Here is a 16,298-nt window from a genome sequence, read left to right as displayed (position 1 = left end):
AAAATATAAAGTGAGAATGTTTAGCGCTATACTAGCATCATGATTGTAGGTTTTTATAGTGCAAGTACTTGCTTCTGATGTGTGGTATACAAAGACATTTACCATCACTCCCACTGTCCTTCTCCCTCCTATAGTTACTCTTTTCTCACTCTCTGTTTTATATATCCTGTTACACAGAAGGAAAGAGGGAATGCAGATGGAAGACTTTAACTGCATTTCTGTTTTAGGAAGAGGGCACTTCGGAAAGGTAAGCCTGCAGTTGTCCATTTCCACTGTAATCAGATGATTCTCGATGGTGCCATTTTCTCAATGTCTTTGTTGGCTCTCATTTAAGGTCCTTCTGGCTGAGTTCAAGAGGACTAGGAAACTGTATGCCATCAAAGCTCTGAAGAAAGGGGATGTTGTGACCCGGGATGAAGTGGACAGGTGATGTTCTGTAACCATATGTCAGGAATGCCTTCCTATGCATTGCAAATAGCACCTTGAATTGGTGCTGGAAGATTTCTCAGGTTTAGATATTTTAGGGTTACACTAATTTCTGTTTATTCACTGATGTTTGAGTACAGACAACAGAAAGGGTTATTTCACCCAAATGTGAAGATTCTCTCATCATTTAGGGTAAGCAAAATGTAGAGTGAGTAGGGGAATATTGTTCAAGACCTGCATGACTGACTTCTGTTGGACACAAAAGGAGAAATTAACACTGTTCTTTTTTTTTTTTTTAATACAATGAAAAAGTGAATGGTGGCTGAGGGGGTATTTACACTTGGTCACTTCATGCATTTTTGCTGATCAGATTGCTATCCGATCATGAAAAGACCAAGTGTAAATACCCTCCAAAACAGATTTGAGACGGATCACTCAAACCACCTCCGGAGACCCATTCCAGACAAAACTCGGTCAAGTGTAAATGCATCTGGCTGTTCAAGCCACATATGTAAATTTGTACTCCACCCAAACAGCGCTACATCAGCACTGAGAAAATGCAAAACAAACACGTGTTACTGAGTATTTGCATAGGGCTCGCGTCGCACAATAAATCATAACAAAGTAAGAAACGGATGTAGGAGAGACAGAACTAATTTCTTCATTAATTTGATGCAGATCACTGAAGAAACTGAAACTATACACTGATAATGAGCACATATGACGCATGTTAACTACAACAAGCCCAGAGGAGGAAAATACACCACATGCACAGAGCAAAGTCACTTGGAATTAAATAATAAATCACATATTTTGAAGTTGCTGCCCAGCATTATCACAGAAGTGAATTCTGTTTAATTTACATTTAGCGTGGGAATTGAGGTTTGGATTTACATCCATTTGGCGGAGACACATTGATGTGGCCAAGTGTAAATGGAATGTGCTTATTCAATCAGATAGCAATCCGATCAGTAAAAACGCATGAGGTGACCAAGTGTAAATACCCCTGAGGCTGTAAGTCCCTAATTTACTGCATAACATCTTGCAGTGTTGTGTTACACAGAAGAAAAAGTCATATGGATTTGGAACCAATGAGGGTGAGTAAATGATGTCAGAACTTCAATTTTTGGGTTAACTATCCCTTTAAATGGCTTAAACATTGATTTAGTCTTAAATGCTGTCTGGATGAAGATGCAAATGTAGAATCCAACTTTATTTTGACTTAAGTTTATTCTTTGTAGTTTAATGTGCGAAAAGAGAATTTTTGAAACCATCAACACATCCTGCCATCCCTTCCTGGTGAACCTTTATGGGTGCTTCCAGACTCCTGATCATGTGTGCTTTGTGATGGAGTATTCACCTGGAGGAGACCTGATGACCCACATCCACAGCAGCATCTTCTCTGAACGGCAGGCTAGGTACACATACACAGCCACTCTCTCTTTGTTTACATAAGTATTGACACAAGTGCTTCTCTTGTTCACATGAGATGTTTACATGTTCTCAAACTTACCCTCCTAATGTATATTTTTAGCATTAACACATTGCGCTCATTGTGACTGTAAACTGTGGGTTTTTCCTGACAGGTTTTATACTGCCTGTGTATTACTGGGCCTAGAGTTTTTGCACCAGAACAAAATTGTTTATAGGTAATGCACTCTTATTCTATTTAAACTAAAAATGCTATTACATGCATTTATGAAATATTGCATGTAATCTTATGTGCCATTTCTCTATTTTCTCCTCCGTAGGGACCTAAAGCTTGACAATCTATTGATGGATTCTGATGGCTTTGTGAGAATTGCAGATTTTGGACTCTGTAAAGAAGGTGCATTCAAAATACTGTTTGTGAGATTTTGTTTCCTCTGCTGTGTGGAAATGTCATGAGTTCACCTCAAATTACGATATTTGAGCAGATAGTCACTGAAGTCTTTTCCCCATTCAGGTATGGGCTATGGCGATCGTACATCAACCTTTTGTGGCACACCAGAGTTCCTGGCCCCAGAGGTTTTGACGGACAATAACTACACCCGTGCAGTGGACTGGTGGGGTCTGGGTGTGCTCATCTATGAGATGCTAGTTGGAGAGGTTAATACTCAGTCTTGCAATACAGTATTACTTATTTGGGGCCACACAGCCTACACACAATTGTTTTTCTGTCGGATAAAATCTGTATGTTTATTTGAGAAATTATAATAATGAGGCAAAGAATAAGGGTGAATTATATGGTCCTGCACCGGAAAAATGCATTAACTGCACATTTTGTAAAAAAATATTTATTACCAAATTGGGGTCTCTTAGACTGTGATCTGTCCTGTGACAGATGGGTTTGACTCAACTTTGCTCAGATTCAGAGAAAACAGTGAGACAATTTTATAATCCAAATTTGGTTGGACAAGCAAAAAAAAACTTGGAAGCCATTTTTGTCAGTTTCAGTTTTGGCTTTGTAGGGCAGTATGAAGCATTGTAGCTGCATAACTGCTATTTCATTGCAACTGTTTAATGCTGGGTAATGGGAGGCACTGATGGATTTGTTTATGCATATTTAAACATTTTGTAAACATGCTTGCTTGTGTTTGTATTCCTTTGTTGCTGCCAGTCTCCATTCCCTGGTGATGATGAGGAGGAAGTGTTTGACAGCATAGTGAATGATGAAGTGCGTTACCCCAGGTTTTTGTCCCCTGAGTCAGTCTCTATTATCCAAAAGGTAACAGCTCATCCCTCCTTCTGAAAAAGTGATGAAAATGTGTTCTATTCGGATATGAAATTAATCTTTGGCTCCTCCATTTTCTTGTGGTAGTTGCTGCAAAAGAACCCTGAAAGAAGACTGGGAGCAGGAGAGAAAGATGCCAATGAAGTGAAGAGTCACAGGTTCTTCCAGGTGACCATTATTAACCAAATAGTTCTTGACTGACTTGGCAAGCTTCCTTAAAGGGATAGTTCACCCAAAAATGTGAATTCTATCATCATCATTTACTCACCCTCGTGATGTTCCAAACCAGAACGACTTTCTTTCTTCAGTGGAACACAAAAGGATAAGTTAACAGATTGTTAGCCTTAGGCTACATACACGCTAATGTTTTCAGTTTACTAATGTCATAGTTTTCCAAAGTATGGGGATATAGAGTTTTTGGTGGAGGAAAACACCATTCTAGTGTTGATGTAAGGTGTAAATGTAGCGAAGTTGATTATTTTCAAACAAAAGTATAAGTGTGGATGTGGCCTTAGGGGCCGTTCAGACAAAACACGTTTTTGCGATTTAAAAAAAAAAAAAAAGCTAGCCGCAACACCATAAATGAAACAGTATGATGGAGTCTCGAGACGCTCTTTTAACTTGACACAAGTCGCTTTCACACATACAGCCTTTTCCAGAAAATCAACTGCAATTTTCAGTTTAGAGATTATGTGTGAGCACATCCAGTTTGAAAATACCAGTTAATTTTGCACCGGCTATTTCCCTGAATGAGTTATAACATTACCTGGAAAGTTCAGTTTTGATGCTGTGTGTGAACAGAGCAGTAAGATTAACAGTTTGAGCATGCATGAGGTCAAGACATGCTGACGTTAGATGGAGATGATTCTCTGAAGTCCAAAAATTTCGTAAAATTGGACAGATAATGTAATTATTTCATTAAGGACAAAATTTTTTTTTAATATTTTAGAGCTGACTATAGAGGAAATCTCATGGTGTATGATGCATACGATGAGCAGCTAATGAAAATCTACCGTGCGTGGCCACAACACCACAAAGAAATGGAGATGGCGAACAAGCGCTCAAAGTGGATAAAATATTTAGTGCCGCTCACCTCTAACTCATGTCACAGTCTCCATCTTTCCACCCAAGACCGCGCCAAAATGCGCTTTGCCCGTTTTTTTGTTTGCTTTTTTTAAGACTCGAAACAGAGAAGCAGCAACATCAATGCCAGCACTCGCGTACATCCATATTTGTTTACATCTGTCATCCGTATGAAGAAATTTGTCAACTGATAAAATAACTACTCTACCGGTCAAAAGTTTTGAAACACTTACTCATTCTTTATTATAATTTTTTTCACATTTTAGAATAATAGTAAAGTCATCACAACTATGGAATAACATAAATGGAACTATGGGAATTATGTTGTGACTAAACAAAATCCAAAATAAATCAAAACTGTGTTATATTTTAGCATCTTCAAAGTAGTCACCCTTTGTCTAGAATTTGCAGACATGTACTCTTGACATTTTCTCATCCAACTTCTTGAGGTATCACCCTGGGATGCTTTTTAAACAGTATTGAAGGAGTTCCCATCTATATGCTGGGCACTTATTGGCTGCTTTTCTTTATTATTTGGTCCAAGTCATCCATTTCAAAAACTTTTTTTTATTTTTATTACATTTTAGTTTTATAATGAAATTAATATGGTGGCACAATTATATTTTTGTCTACAAAACTAATTTCAAACATTTAAGCATACGCCTTCAGATCAAAAGATTTTTAAGATCATGAGAAACATTTCAGTCAAGTGTTTCAAAACTTTTGAACGGTAGTGTGCATGTCAGAGTTGAATGGCATTTTGGAGCTGATGTGAGAATGGTCGCAAAACGGAAAAAAGACTGAAACCGTTGCATGTGTCAATAGCAGAAGTGGTACCTTTACCAGTAAAGCAATCCAAAAATGTTACTGCAATTTACTAGGTTGCATATGTGAAAGAGACTACCGTGTCCTAAAACGCGGCGCTCATGTAAGACGCAGCAGAACAGTCAAAGATGTCTGCTTAGTGTACGTATACATAGAAAACAGCACAGACAGAAGCAGTAATGAGTTTAATGTGAACGGCCCCTTAATCACCATTCATTTTCATTGTATGGAAAGAAGATGCAATAAAAGTGAATGGTGACTAAGGCTGTCATTCTGCCTAACATCTCCTTTTGTGTCTTCCATGGAAGAAAGAAAGAAAGTCATATGGGTTTGGAACAAAAGGAGGGTAAATAAATGATGAAAGAATGTCCATTTTGGGGTGAACTATCCCTTTAAAGACTTCTCATTAAAAGAGCACTGTTCTCTTTTGCTCTCTGCAGGGCATAGACTGGGAAGCCCTGTTGGCTAAAAGAGTCAAACCTCCTTTCCTGCCGTCAATTAAAGCCCCAGCGGATGTCAGTAACTTTGACGAGGAGTTCACACGCCTGAAGCCCATCCTGACTCCTCCTCAGACGCCGTTCTTCCTCACAGCTGAGCAGCAGGAGTTCTTTGCAGACTTTGACTTTTCGACGCTGCACTGACTTCCACTTGATTACACTTGGAGGAGTTGTGACATATCAAATCTCTACCCTCTTTTCACTCTGTCTTCTTTAGACAATTACTCTCTCCCTCCCTTCCTCCCTGCAGTTATGCAGTCAAATCAAGTGAAGCTGTCCCCATGTTACCCTTTAAAAGCTGTTGTATGCTTTTTGTGAAACTGGCTGCAGATGTGTGCTTAAGCTCCAAAGACAGTCCAGACCACCGCTGGACTTTAAAAACCAAGAAAAAAACGTGATAAGCCACGACCAGAACACTGCGACTGTCTCTGAGCATGAGAGGGCTCAGTCACCACTGTGAATAAGCTCAGTTCTGCTAAGCTTTTAACTGCCCATCACTGTCCTGGGTTTGTCTTCATACATGCAGTTAAATGTACAAAATGCTATTTTTTGGGACATATGTGTTTTAAACCTCAGACCCATCATCTGCAATAATGTAATGTATACAAGTCGTCAGTTGGTTGTTTTGTTTTTAGTCAGTTGCAGTCTGTTCAGCTGTTTAAAGAAACAGTCTTTATGTTACAATTAACTATGATGCCAAAATATACTTGAACTGTTCCCAAATGCTGTTTTCTTGTAGCTCGGTTTTGAAGGATTTCTGAATGATAAATACGGCTAGAGAATCCTAAGCTCCTTAAGTTCCACACTGTAACTATCAGAGTGTGTACTTGTGTTAGATCATACAAATTTTTCCATGCTAAGTCTATGTGATGTATGTTTATGTTAAACCCTCACATTTGTGTGAATTGGAAATTTAGATCTCTGGTTGTCCCTAATCTGGGTTTGATTTAGGATTGGTGCCCCAGATAAATGTTGCTTGATGATTTTTGAACCAGTTCACCCTTTCCAAATCCAACTCTTTAAGATGTCTTGAGACTGTTCAGCTTTAAATGGCAGCTTGTGCATTACTCTCTGTCATGCCTTTCTCTGTATAGCTCTCATTGGGATAAATGTGCATCAAGACTGTTGAATAAGGCTGACCATATTCTACTCAATGTCTTAGCATGATAAGGTTAGCACATCAACTCACGAAGCTGATATTTTAACAGTTAAACTGTTTTTGCTCTCTGAAATGTACATGATGGTGAGCATGATTCATAGAAGCTAATTAAGTGCTGTATATCCGAACTGTTCATTCTTTAATGTGTTTGTCTGTATTTATATTACTTTTGGGTACATCAGACCATAATTGTTTCATTGCTAATGTGGTTTACTACTGATAAGTTACACTGTGAACAAAAAAGACACTAAAATATTTAAATGAGCCACATGAAGGACAATTAAAAATATAAGTAAATGTAATTGAAGCTAATGAATGTATTTTCAGAAATAAAATACAATGTGACCAATGTTTGTTCAGTTTATTGAATACTGAAATTGCATAACTTTGATCAAAGCGGCGCAAATCATACATGAAATTTCAGCGTTAATATCGATACATTAAAACACTTGTGCAAATGTTATGGAAGTGATTTGAAGAAATTGAACTGTATAAAGACGTTTGTATATGAAAAACGTATAATTATTGCTTTTTATGACTATGTATTGCACTGAGGACATTCTAACTTTGTTATATAGACTGCACTGTACTCAATTTACTACCAAATGTCTTTCTCTGCTCTGGCAATATGAAAAGGACAAGAATCTAACAGTCAAAGGAATGCCACATGCCTCTTTCTTCAAGATGCCAGATAAATAGGTAGTTTTGGTCTGGTATAAAATCACATTAAGCATATTGTAATATTACTACCGATGTATAAAATGCTAAAGGAAATTATTTCACAACAAATTCTCATTACCCTGTCTGAAATTGATCTTAAAAGGGGGCGTCTAGCATAACTGTACACAAAACTTTCTGTAAAAAAAAAAAAAAAAATGTATATAACATAGTATTTCACAAGTTCTTTAACACCCAATATCTGAACAAAACCATTGTTGATGTAATAAAACCATGCAATCTGCAGCTAAGCTAGGTGTTTTACAAAAAATTGAGCAGAGCCAAGAGCATAGTTAAAATAATTAGCATATACAATTTAAACATATTTAGTTGGAGCATAGTAAACCAAGTAGCTTAGTAATCATCTCAATGTATTGCATTAATAGGAAACCACATTACAGCTCTAAAACACTGTTGTGATATTGTGCTTTTACTATTCAAATGTGCAAAATTGTCAGAGTACTATTTGGGCAAAGTATCTATTCACACTAAACACCTGTTATAAAAACACACATAATTCCAACTTATTTGATAAGACTTAAAGTAGTTAAACATCAATGCAACTACAAAATTCATGCACTTCAAATCACTTTCAAAATGGAGTGGGTCACTCAGAGGAGGGTGTAGGTAAAATTTTGGATTGCAGATACAGTTGGAACAATTTCCACTACAACATCAACTTCAATCTAGTTGGTTATTTGTAACTGTAGCTATGACTTCTAGGTGGAATTGTGAATTAAATGGGATCATTGTCTTGCTTGAAATACACATGCTCCCATACCACTGGTTCCCACACGCAGAAGAAGCCCCAGAGGTTGCGCAGAGTTCCTCGGTCAAAGGGGTTTTCATCTGTACCGCAGTGCTTGAGGTAAGAGATTCTGTGGCGAGACATGAACTCCCAGGTGGTGGTATTTATGGATACCAGGTACAGGTGAGACCCCAGGAGGAGAAGAACTGTCAAGGACAACACAGCCACCACTGCTGCTGCAGCCAGGAGCACACCGTTGGTCCTTAACCAAAGCTGCCAGGTGGGGGCGTTACTGAAGCCTGACCTGTAGAACAGTCGAGATTTGACTTAAACACCGGAGTGTTTATCAGCTCAAATTGAAGTCAATCTTTACAGGTAAAACAGACTTTAGGATGGAGGGAAGTATATGTTGTATTCAATATTACAGTATAAGAGTCTTGTAATTGAGTAGTATTATAGTAATTGAGAATATTTTTTCCCTATTTTATTTATTTTTACACGAACAGTTTTCTGTGATTAATCACGATTACTCCTACATTAAAATATTTATTTTGTCTCAAAGAACTTGCAAGAAATTGGTTAGTCATTATTTAAATGATTTAAATATGTACATCTTAAAATGTTAAAATTTTTTGTGGATAGAGTTAATTAGACACATTTTTACATGTCATAAAATCAGTGTACATGCTGTATCTAAAAGTTGGGCAAAATCTTCTGTTGTTTCCCTATTTTTAATAATAGGATCAAATGGGCATATTTAATTTATATCAAGCTTTATTGGCAAGATAAACTTAAGTGTACATTGCCAATCCATTATTAGACACTATAAATACAGATACAAAATAAATTTAATGCTGAAGTTTAATTTGCTGAAGTTTCAAATCTCAAAACTATTATTTAATCTAACTGCCATTCAGGCTTGCACGTTTTGCATTTAACACTGATTCAGATGACAGTTAGGGAGTGTTTTCAGGCAATGTGAAGAGTTACAGCAGCTTATTCTATAAAGTACTGATGACATTTCTCCCAAAATCCAAATAAAAATATTGTCGTTTCAAACATCTATTTGCAGAAAATGACAACTGGTCAACATAACAAAAAAGATACAGTGTTTTCAGACCTCGAATAATGCAAAGAAACAAGTTCATATCATTTTTAAACAACACAATTCTAATGTTTTAACTTAGGAAGAGTTCAGAAATCAATATTTGGTGGAATAACCCTGATTTTCAATCACAGTTGTCATGTGTCTTTGCATGCTCTCTGCCAGTCTTTCACATTGCTGTTGGGTGACTGTATGCCACTCCTGGCACAAAAATTCAAGCAGCTCAGCTTTGTTTGATGGCTTGTGGCCATCCATCTTCCTCGATTACATTCCAGAGGTTTTCAATGGGGTTCAGGTCTGGAGATTGGGCTGGCCACGACAGGGTCTTGATCCAGTGGTCCTCCAACCACACCTTGATTGACCTGGCTGTGTGGCATGGAGCATTGTCCTGCTGGAAAAACCAATCCTCAGAGTTCGGGAACACTGTTAGAGCAGAAGGAAGCAAGCTCTCTTCCAGGATAACCTTGTAATTGGCTTGATTCATGCATCCTTCACAAAGATGAATCTGCCCGATTCCAGCCTTGCTGAAGCATCCCCAGATTATCACCGATCCTCCACCAAATTTCACAGTGGGTGCGAGACACTGTGTTCTAACCATTAGATGACCAGGTGGAGGATCGGTGATGATCTGGGGGTGCATAAAAATGAATATGAACTTGTTTTCTTTGCATTATTCGAGGTCTATAAACACTGCACCTTTTTTTTTGTATTTTGACCAGTTGTATTTTTCTGCAAATAAATGACAATATTTTTATTTGGAATTTGGGACACCATCATCTCAATGGCGCGGTTGGAGACGGAGATCTGGAATAAAACAAAAATATAATTTTACTCAAACACATATCTATATATAGTAAATCCAGAGGAACTGATAATTTTGCAGTGATCTCTTAATTCTTTCCAGAGCTGTATATATGGCTAGTTTGAGTATTTCTGTAACTGCTGATCTCCTGGAGTCTCTAGAGTTGTCTCAGAATGGTGCCACAAAAAAAAAAAAAATCCAGTTCTGCATACGGAAAATGAAACTGGTGTTGAGCAGGTAGAATTCAATGAAGCTGTCAGCTGAGGACATGTGAGGCATCTATTTCTCAAACTAGAGACTCTGATGTACTTATCCTCTTGTTTAGTTGTACATCTGGCCTTCCACATCTCTTTCTGTCCTTGTTAGAGCCAGTTGTCCTTTGTCACTGAAGACTGTTGTGTACAACTTTGAATGAAATCTTCAGGGGTTTTATTTTGTTTGTTTCTTGGCAATTTCAAGCATTGAATAACCTTCATTCCTCAAAACAATGATTGGCTGACAAGTTTCTAGAGAAAGCTGTTTCAGTTTTTGCCATTTTTGACCTAATATTGACCTTAAGACATGCCAGTCTATTGCATACTGTGGCAACTCAAAAACAAACACAAAGACAATGTTAAGCTTCATTTAATGAACCAAATAACTTTCAAATGTTTTTTATATAATGGCAAGTGATTTTCTAGTGCCAAATTAGCAATTTAGCATGATTACTCAAGGATAAGGTGTTGGAGTGATGGCTGCTGGAAATGGGGCCTGTCTAGATTTGATCAAAAATGACCTTTTTCAAATAGTGATGGCGCTGTTTTTTACATCATCAATGTCCTGATTATACTTTGTGATCAGCTGAATGCCACTTTGGTGAAGTAAAGTACCAATTTCCTTCCGAAACTGCATAATCTGTACATTATTCCAAACTTTTGGTCGCCAGTTTATATACAGTACGTGTGTGTATTTTATATATATAAATGTATATTTACATATATAACTACATCATACTTAACATATGATTACTCACCAGGCCATGTACAGTCCCCAAAGTAGGACAATAAGCTGAACAGCCAGATAAAGCACAAACCAGCGATGGTTCCTTTCCCCCACACAGTTCTCTATCCAGGGGCAGTGATGATCATAACGACGCACGCAGTGCTGACAGGTCTGGCAGTGTTTGGATCTCATGGGTTGCTATTTTAAAGAAAGAGAGTAAATTATAACTGTAGTGCATCTTAATGATATCAGGAACAACAACGCACCTGTACCAAGCAGTGGCCACAGCGCCGCACACGTAAGGACTTGGTGGTCTGAGGAATCATATCCTGTGTCTCCTCTGTGATACCAAGTGTAAACTAAAATACAGTGAAATGTACAGGTGTAAAAGCAGACTTCAGTCAGACTACAGGTAAATATGCAATGACCACTGATGAGATGGTGCCTGTATATAGTATCTATTAACTGACCTGCAAATCGCAGTCATCAGAATGGACAAAACCGGGATCCATAAGTGAGACTGCAAAGTACAGCAACACGGACACCAGGACCAGCAGGACAAAGAGAACTGGCAATGTGAGCTCCCCAGTCTCCTCCTTTTTGCGGAGGTCTGTGTGAATACGGAATATGGCAGGGTAGAATAGAATACAATTGTGGAACAGTGTAGTAAAAGATAGTAGAATATATTATAATAGAACAGAGGGCAGTAAAGCATAAGAGTATTGTAGAGTATAATATGATAAAATAGAGTGGAACAGAGTGTAATACAGCAGAATTGATTATAGTAGAGTAGAATAAAACACTTAAGTGGAACAGAGTGTAGAAGTAAAGAACAGATAAGAGTATAGAAGAATAGAATAAAATAGAACAGAGTGTAGCTGTGCAGAATAGAGTATAATGAGAAGAATTGAACAATAGAGTGGAACAGAGTGTTGTAGAGCCGAGTAGAATAAAGTAACAGAGCGGAACAGAGAAGAATATTGTAGAGTAGAATAGAACACAATAGAGTCTAACAGTGTAGTAGTGCAAAATAGAGTATAGTGAGTTGAACTGAACACAATAAAGTGGAACAGAGTGTTGTAGAGCCAAAAAGAGCACAATAAAATAGAATGAAGTAAGCAGAATAGACTAGAGTAGAATGGAACATAAGAGTAAAACAGTGTTGTACAGCCAATTAGAGTAGAATAGAGTGTAACAGAGCAGAATATAGCCTAGTAGAGCAGAACAGAATATAAGATTGGAATAGAGTGAAGTAGACCAAAATATAGTACAAAAGAGTAGAATAGAGTGTAACAGAGAAGAATAGAACATACTATATTGGAACAGAGTGTAGTAGAGAAAAATAAAGCAGAGCAGAATATAGTAGAGTAAAATAGAACATAATAGATGGATCAAAGTGTAGTAGTGCAGAATAGAGTACAATAAAGTAACAAATAAAGAATAGACTAGAGTAGAATAGAACATAATAGAGTGAAACGTTGTAGAGCCAAAAAGAGCAGAACAGAGTGAAGCAGAGCAGAATACAGCCTAGTAGAGTAGAACAGAGTGAAGTAAACCAAAATATAGTACAATAGAGTAGTGTAGAGTGTAACAGAGCAGAGTAGGGTAGAACACAACAAACAGTTGAAGTCAGAAGTTTACATACACCTTAGCCAAATACTTTTAAACTCAGTTTTTCACAATTCCTGACATTTAATCGTAGAAAACATTCCCTGTCTTAGGTCAGTTAGGATCACTATTTTAAGAATGTGAAATGTCAGAATAATAGTAGAGAGAATGATTTATTTCAGCTTTTATTTCTTTCATCACATTCCCAGTGGGTCAGAAGTTCACATACAATTTGTTAATATTTGGTAGCATTGCCTTTAAATTGTTTAACTTGGGTCAAACGTTTTGGGTAGCCTTCCACAAGCTTCTCACAATAAGTTGCTGGAATTTTAGCCCATTCCTCCAGACAGAACTGGTGTAACTGAGGCAGGTTTGTAGGCCTCCTTGCTCGCACAGGCTTTTTCAATTCTGCCCACAAATTTACTATCGGATTGAGGTCAGCGCTTTGTGATGGCCACTCCAATACCTTGACTTTGTTGTCCTTAAGCCATTTTGCCACAACTTTGGAGGTATGCTTGGGGTCATTGTCCATTTGAAAGACCCAGTTGCGACCGAACTTTAACTTCCTGGCTGATGTCTTGAGATTTTGCTTCAATATATCCACATAATATTCCTTCCTCATGATGCCATCTATTTTGTGAAGTGCACCAGTCCCTCCTGCAGCAAAGCACCCCCACAACATGCTGCTGCCACCCCCATGATTCACGGTTGGGATGGTGTACTTTGGCTTGCAAGTCTCACCCTTTTTCCTCCAAGCATAACGATGATCATTATGGCCAAACAGTTCAGTTTTGTTTCATCAGACCAGAGGACATTTCTCCAAAAAGTAAGATCTTTGTCCCCATGTGCACTTGCAAACTGTAGTCTGGCTATTTTATGGCAGTTTTGGAGCATTGGCTTCTTCCTTGCTGAGCAGCCTTTCAGATTATGTCGATATAGGACTTGTTTTACTGTGAATATAGATACTTGTCTACCTGTTTCCTCCAGCATCTTCACAAGGTCCTTCACTGTTGTTCTGGGATTGATTTGCACTTTTCGCACCAAACTATGTTAATCTCAAGGAGACAGAATGCGTCTCCTTCCTGTGCGGTATGATGACTGCGTGGTCCCATGGTGTTTATACTTGCATACTATTGTTTGTACAGATGATGTGGTACCTTCAGGAATTTGGAAATTGCTCCCAAGGATGAACCTGACTTTTTTTCTGAGGTCTTGGCTGATTTCTTTTGATTTTCCCATGTCAAGCAAAGAGACACTGAGTTTGAAGGTAGGCCTTAAAATACATCCACAGGTGCACCTCCAATTGACTCCAATTAGCCAATAAGCCTATCAAAATCTAACTGGCTAACTGACATCATTTTCTGGAATTTTCCAAGCTGCTTAAAGGTACAGTTAACTTAGTGTATGTAAACTTCTGACCCACTGGAATTGTGATAGTCAATTAAAAGTGAAACAATCTGCCTGTAAACAATTGTTGGAAAAATTACTTGTGTCATGCACAAAGTAGATGTCCTAAACGACTTGCCAAATCTATAGTTTGCTAATATGAAATCTGTGGAGTGGTTAAAAAATACATTTTAATGACTTCAACCTAATTGTATGTAAACTTCTGACTTCAACTGTGATAGAGTGGAAGAGAGTGTAGCCAGTATATAGTAGTGAGTAGAATTGAACATAATAGGGTGGAACAGCGTAATAGTGCAGAATAGAGTATAATAGAGTGTAAAAGAGCAGATTATAGCCTAATACAATAGAACAGAACATAATAGAGTGGAACAGAGTGTAGTAAACAAAAATAGAGTAGAATAGAGTGTAACAGAGCAGAGTAGAATAGAACACAATAGAGTGGAAGAGAGTGCAGCAGAATGGAATAGAGTATAGTGAGTAGAATAAAGTGTATAGTAGAGTGGAATAGAACATAATAGAGTGGGAGAGAATGTATCCTATAGAGTACTTATTTCTGTGAAAATTTCAGGTTCTTATCTGGTCCCCCACCAGAGATATTCAATCTGAAACTGAGGAGAATTTTTAAAAATTGTACTCTCACCCCCCATAATTTTTTTTTTTACAAAATAAGAGAAGTCAAAACCTGAAATATTCTGCATGCACACTATACTTACCTAGGCACCCCCTAAAAATAAAATTAAGACTGAGACTCGAACCCTTCCCATAATAAATTGACCCTAAAAGTGGAACTTTGAGCAATCTTGGGCATTACATTAGGACTTAAGTCCTAAGGAACTCAGTATAAGGAACAAGAATGTCCAGAATGTTTATATACGTTCATGTACCTTGTAATGTGCTCTAGAGATCAGTTTTTCCAAGGAGCTAGGACCATTATGAGCCGAGATACTGAGGTTTCCATAAACAGCTGTATAACCAAAATTTGTTGTGTGCCATGACACAAAGATGGCCGTCATGGTTAAACCAAGTAAAATAAAAATAAAATTTGCAATACCAATACACAGAGGTAATCACTCAAGAAAAAAAAAAAAGCAACCAACTTTACAATTATTGCACCACTTCTGATCGACTGACCCAGAGTGAAACAGTGATGTAGAGCCAAATAGAGTACAATAGTGTGTAACAGAGCAGAATATTCCCTAATACAATACAATAGAACAGAAATAAAGTGGAACAGAGCGAAGTAAACAAAAGTATAGTTCAACAGAGTAGAATAGAGTGTAACAGAGTAGAATAGAACATAATAGAGAGAAAGAGATTGTAGCAGGACGGAATAGTGAGTAGAATATCATTTAATAGGATGGAACAGAGTGTAGTAGTGCAGAATAGAGTACAATAGAGTAGAATAAAGTGTAACAGAGTATAGTGGAGTAAAATAGAACATAATAGAGAGTAAAAGAATGTAGCAGCGCAAAATATAGCACAATAGAGTAGAATAGAACACAACAGAGTGGAACAGTGCAGATTTCTATAATATTTATAGATCATCTAAACTTTGGTAAAAGCTGAATGATGCAGATAGAGATGGGTAACAGTCTTCTGTACATAAGTCGCCTTCTCAATAAAATAACAAGTCTACAGAGGAGGCGAAATATCCTTATAGTAAAATGAAGAGATATTAAGAGCACTTACCGGTTTCATGGAGGAAGAGAATCAACGTTATAACCCATGTCAAGATGACATGAGCTGTTCTCACCAAAAATCCTGATCCGAACACATTTTTAAACATTCTAGCATACTTCTATCTACACCTAAGCATGCATCTGCTGTTTGCTCCTAATGAAATTCATCAGCCTCATAGATGTCTATAGGCAGCTAGCTGTGTTAGCCAGCTCATAAGAAACCCTGTTACATCCCAGCTGTCAGTGAGCTCCTACGCATCCTACGATAAATTCCAGAACATGAACCATTTTTACGGCAACAAATCAGCCTAGCATAGATATTTGTATGCTGTACATACAATGCAGCAGGTTACTGCATTATAATGAAACCGAAGAGCGGCACTTGTTTTAGAGACTGTTTGTTTCGCTCTATAAGCTTGTTGATCCCGTTCCGCTCGTTAAACGCGAATGAGGTACGTCACGTTTCCTATTGGTCAGATGCGGTCATGTGACCTCTTAGAAGGCAACTGGGATGCAAAGGCAAAGCCAAGACAAAACATTATCTGAGT

At 37.7% G+C, this 16,298-nt stretch overlaps 2 protein-coding genes across 3 annotated transcripts in view; one reads left to right on the top strand and one right to left on the bottom strand.

Annotated features, from left to right (window-relative positions):
- LOC127422053 (serine/threonine-protein kinase N2-like) overlaps positions 1-7,052 on the top strand; it is a 35,330-nt gene extending 28,278 nt beyond the window's left edge. For both annotated transcript variants that reach the window (XM_051665405.1, XM_051665396.1), the window contains exons 14-22: positions 178-247; positions 335-426; positions 1,668-1,844; positions 2,013-2,075; positions 2,178-2,254; positions 2,372-2,514; positions 3,026-3,133; positions 3,227-3,307; positions 5,488-7,052. In XM_051665405.1, coding sequence (XP_051521365.1) covers positions 178-247; positions 335-426; positions 1,668-1,844; positions 2,013-2,075; positions 2,178-2,254; positions 2,372-2,514; positions 3,026-3,133; positions 3,227-3,307; positions 5,488-5,688 — 1,012 coding nt within the window. In that variant the 3' untranslated portion in view covers positions 5,689-7,052. The remainder of the gene's footprint in view (positions 1-177; positions 248-334; positions 427-1,667; positions 1,845-2,012; positions 2,076-2,177; positions 2,255-2,371; positions 2,515-3,025; positions 3,134-3,226; positions 3,308-5,487) is intronic.
- Positions 7,050-16,185, bottom strand: LOC127422349 (palmitoyltransferase ZDHHC12-B). The gene is made up of 5 exons (XM_051665811.1): positions 15,761-16,185; positions 11,527-11,666; positions 11,323-11,415; positions 11,088-11,254; positions 7,050-8,472 (listed from the first exon to the last, which is right to left on the bottom strand). The coding sequence occupies exons 1-5, from the start codon at positions 15,855-15,857 to the stop codon at positions 8,157-8,159; spliced, it is 813 nt and encodes a 270-aa protein (XP_051521771.1). The 5' UTR covers positions 15,858-16,185; the 3' UTR covers positions 7,050-8,156.
- Between the last annotated feature and the right edge of the window lie 113 nt (positions 16,186-16,298).

The sequence above is a fragment of the Myxocyprinus asiaticus genome, chromosome 3 (genome assembly GCF_019703515.2).
Source record: "Myxocyprinus asiaticus isolate MX2 ecotype Aquarium Trade chromosome 3, UBuf_Myxa_2, whole genome shotgun sequence".
NCBI classification, from domain to species: domain Eukaryota; kingdom Metazoa; phylum Chordata; class Actinopteri; order Cypriniformes; family Catostomidae; genus Myxocyprinus; species Myxocyprinus asiaticus.
Note: the sequence above shows the minus strand (reverse complement) of the source record. Positions and strands in the feature narration are given on the sequence as shown.

Excerpts from the sequence above, each read along its gene's own strand:
- LOC127422349 (XM_051665811.1), bottom strand. The coding sequence starts at position 15,857 with ATGTTTAAAAATGTGTTCGGATCAGGATTTTTGGTGAGAACAGCTCAT. Across the intron at positions 11,667-15,760 it reads TCTCTTCCTCCATGAAACCG|ACCTCCGCAAAAAGGAGGAG; the intron begins GTAAGTGCTCTT and ends GTATTCACACAG. Across the intron at positions 11,416-11,526 it reads CTGATGACTGCGATTTGCAG|TTTACACTTGGTATCACAGA; the intron begins GTCAGTTAATAG and ends ACTGTATTTTAG.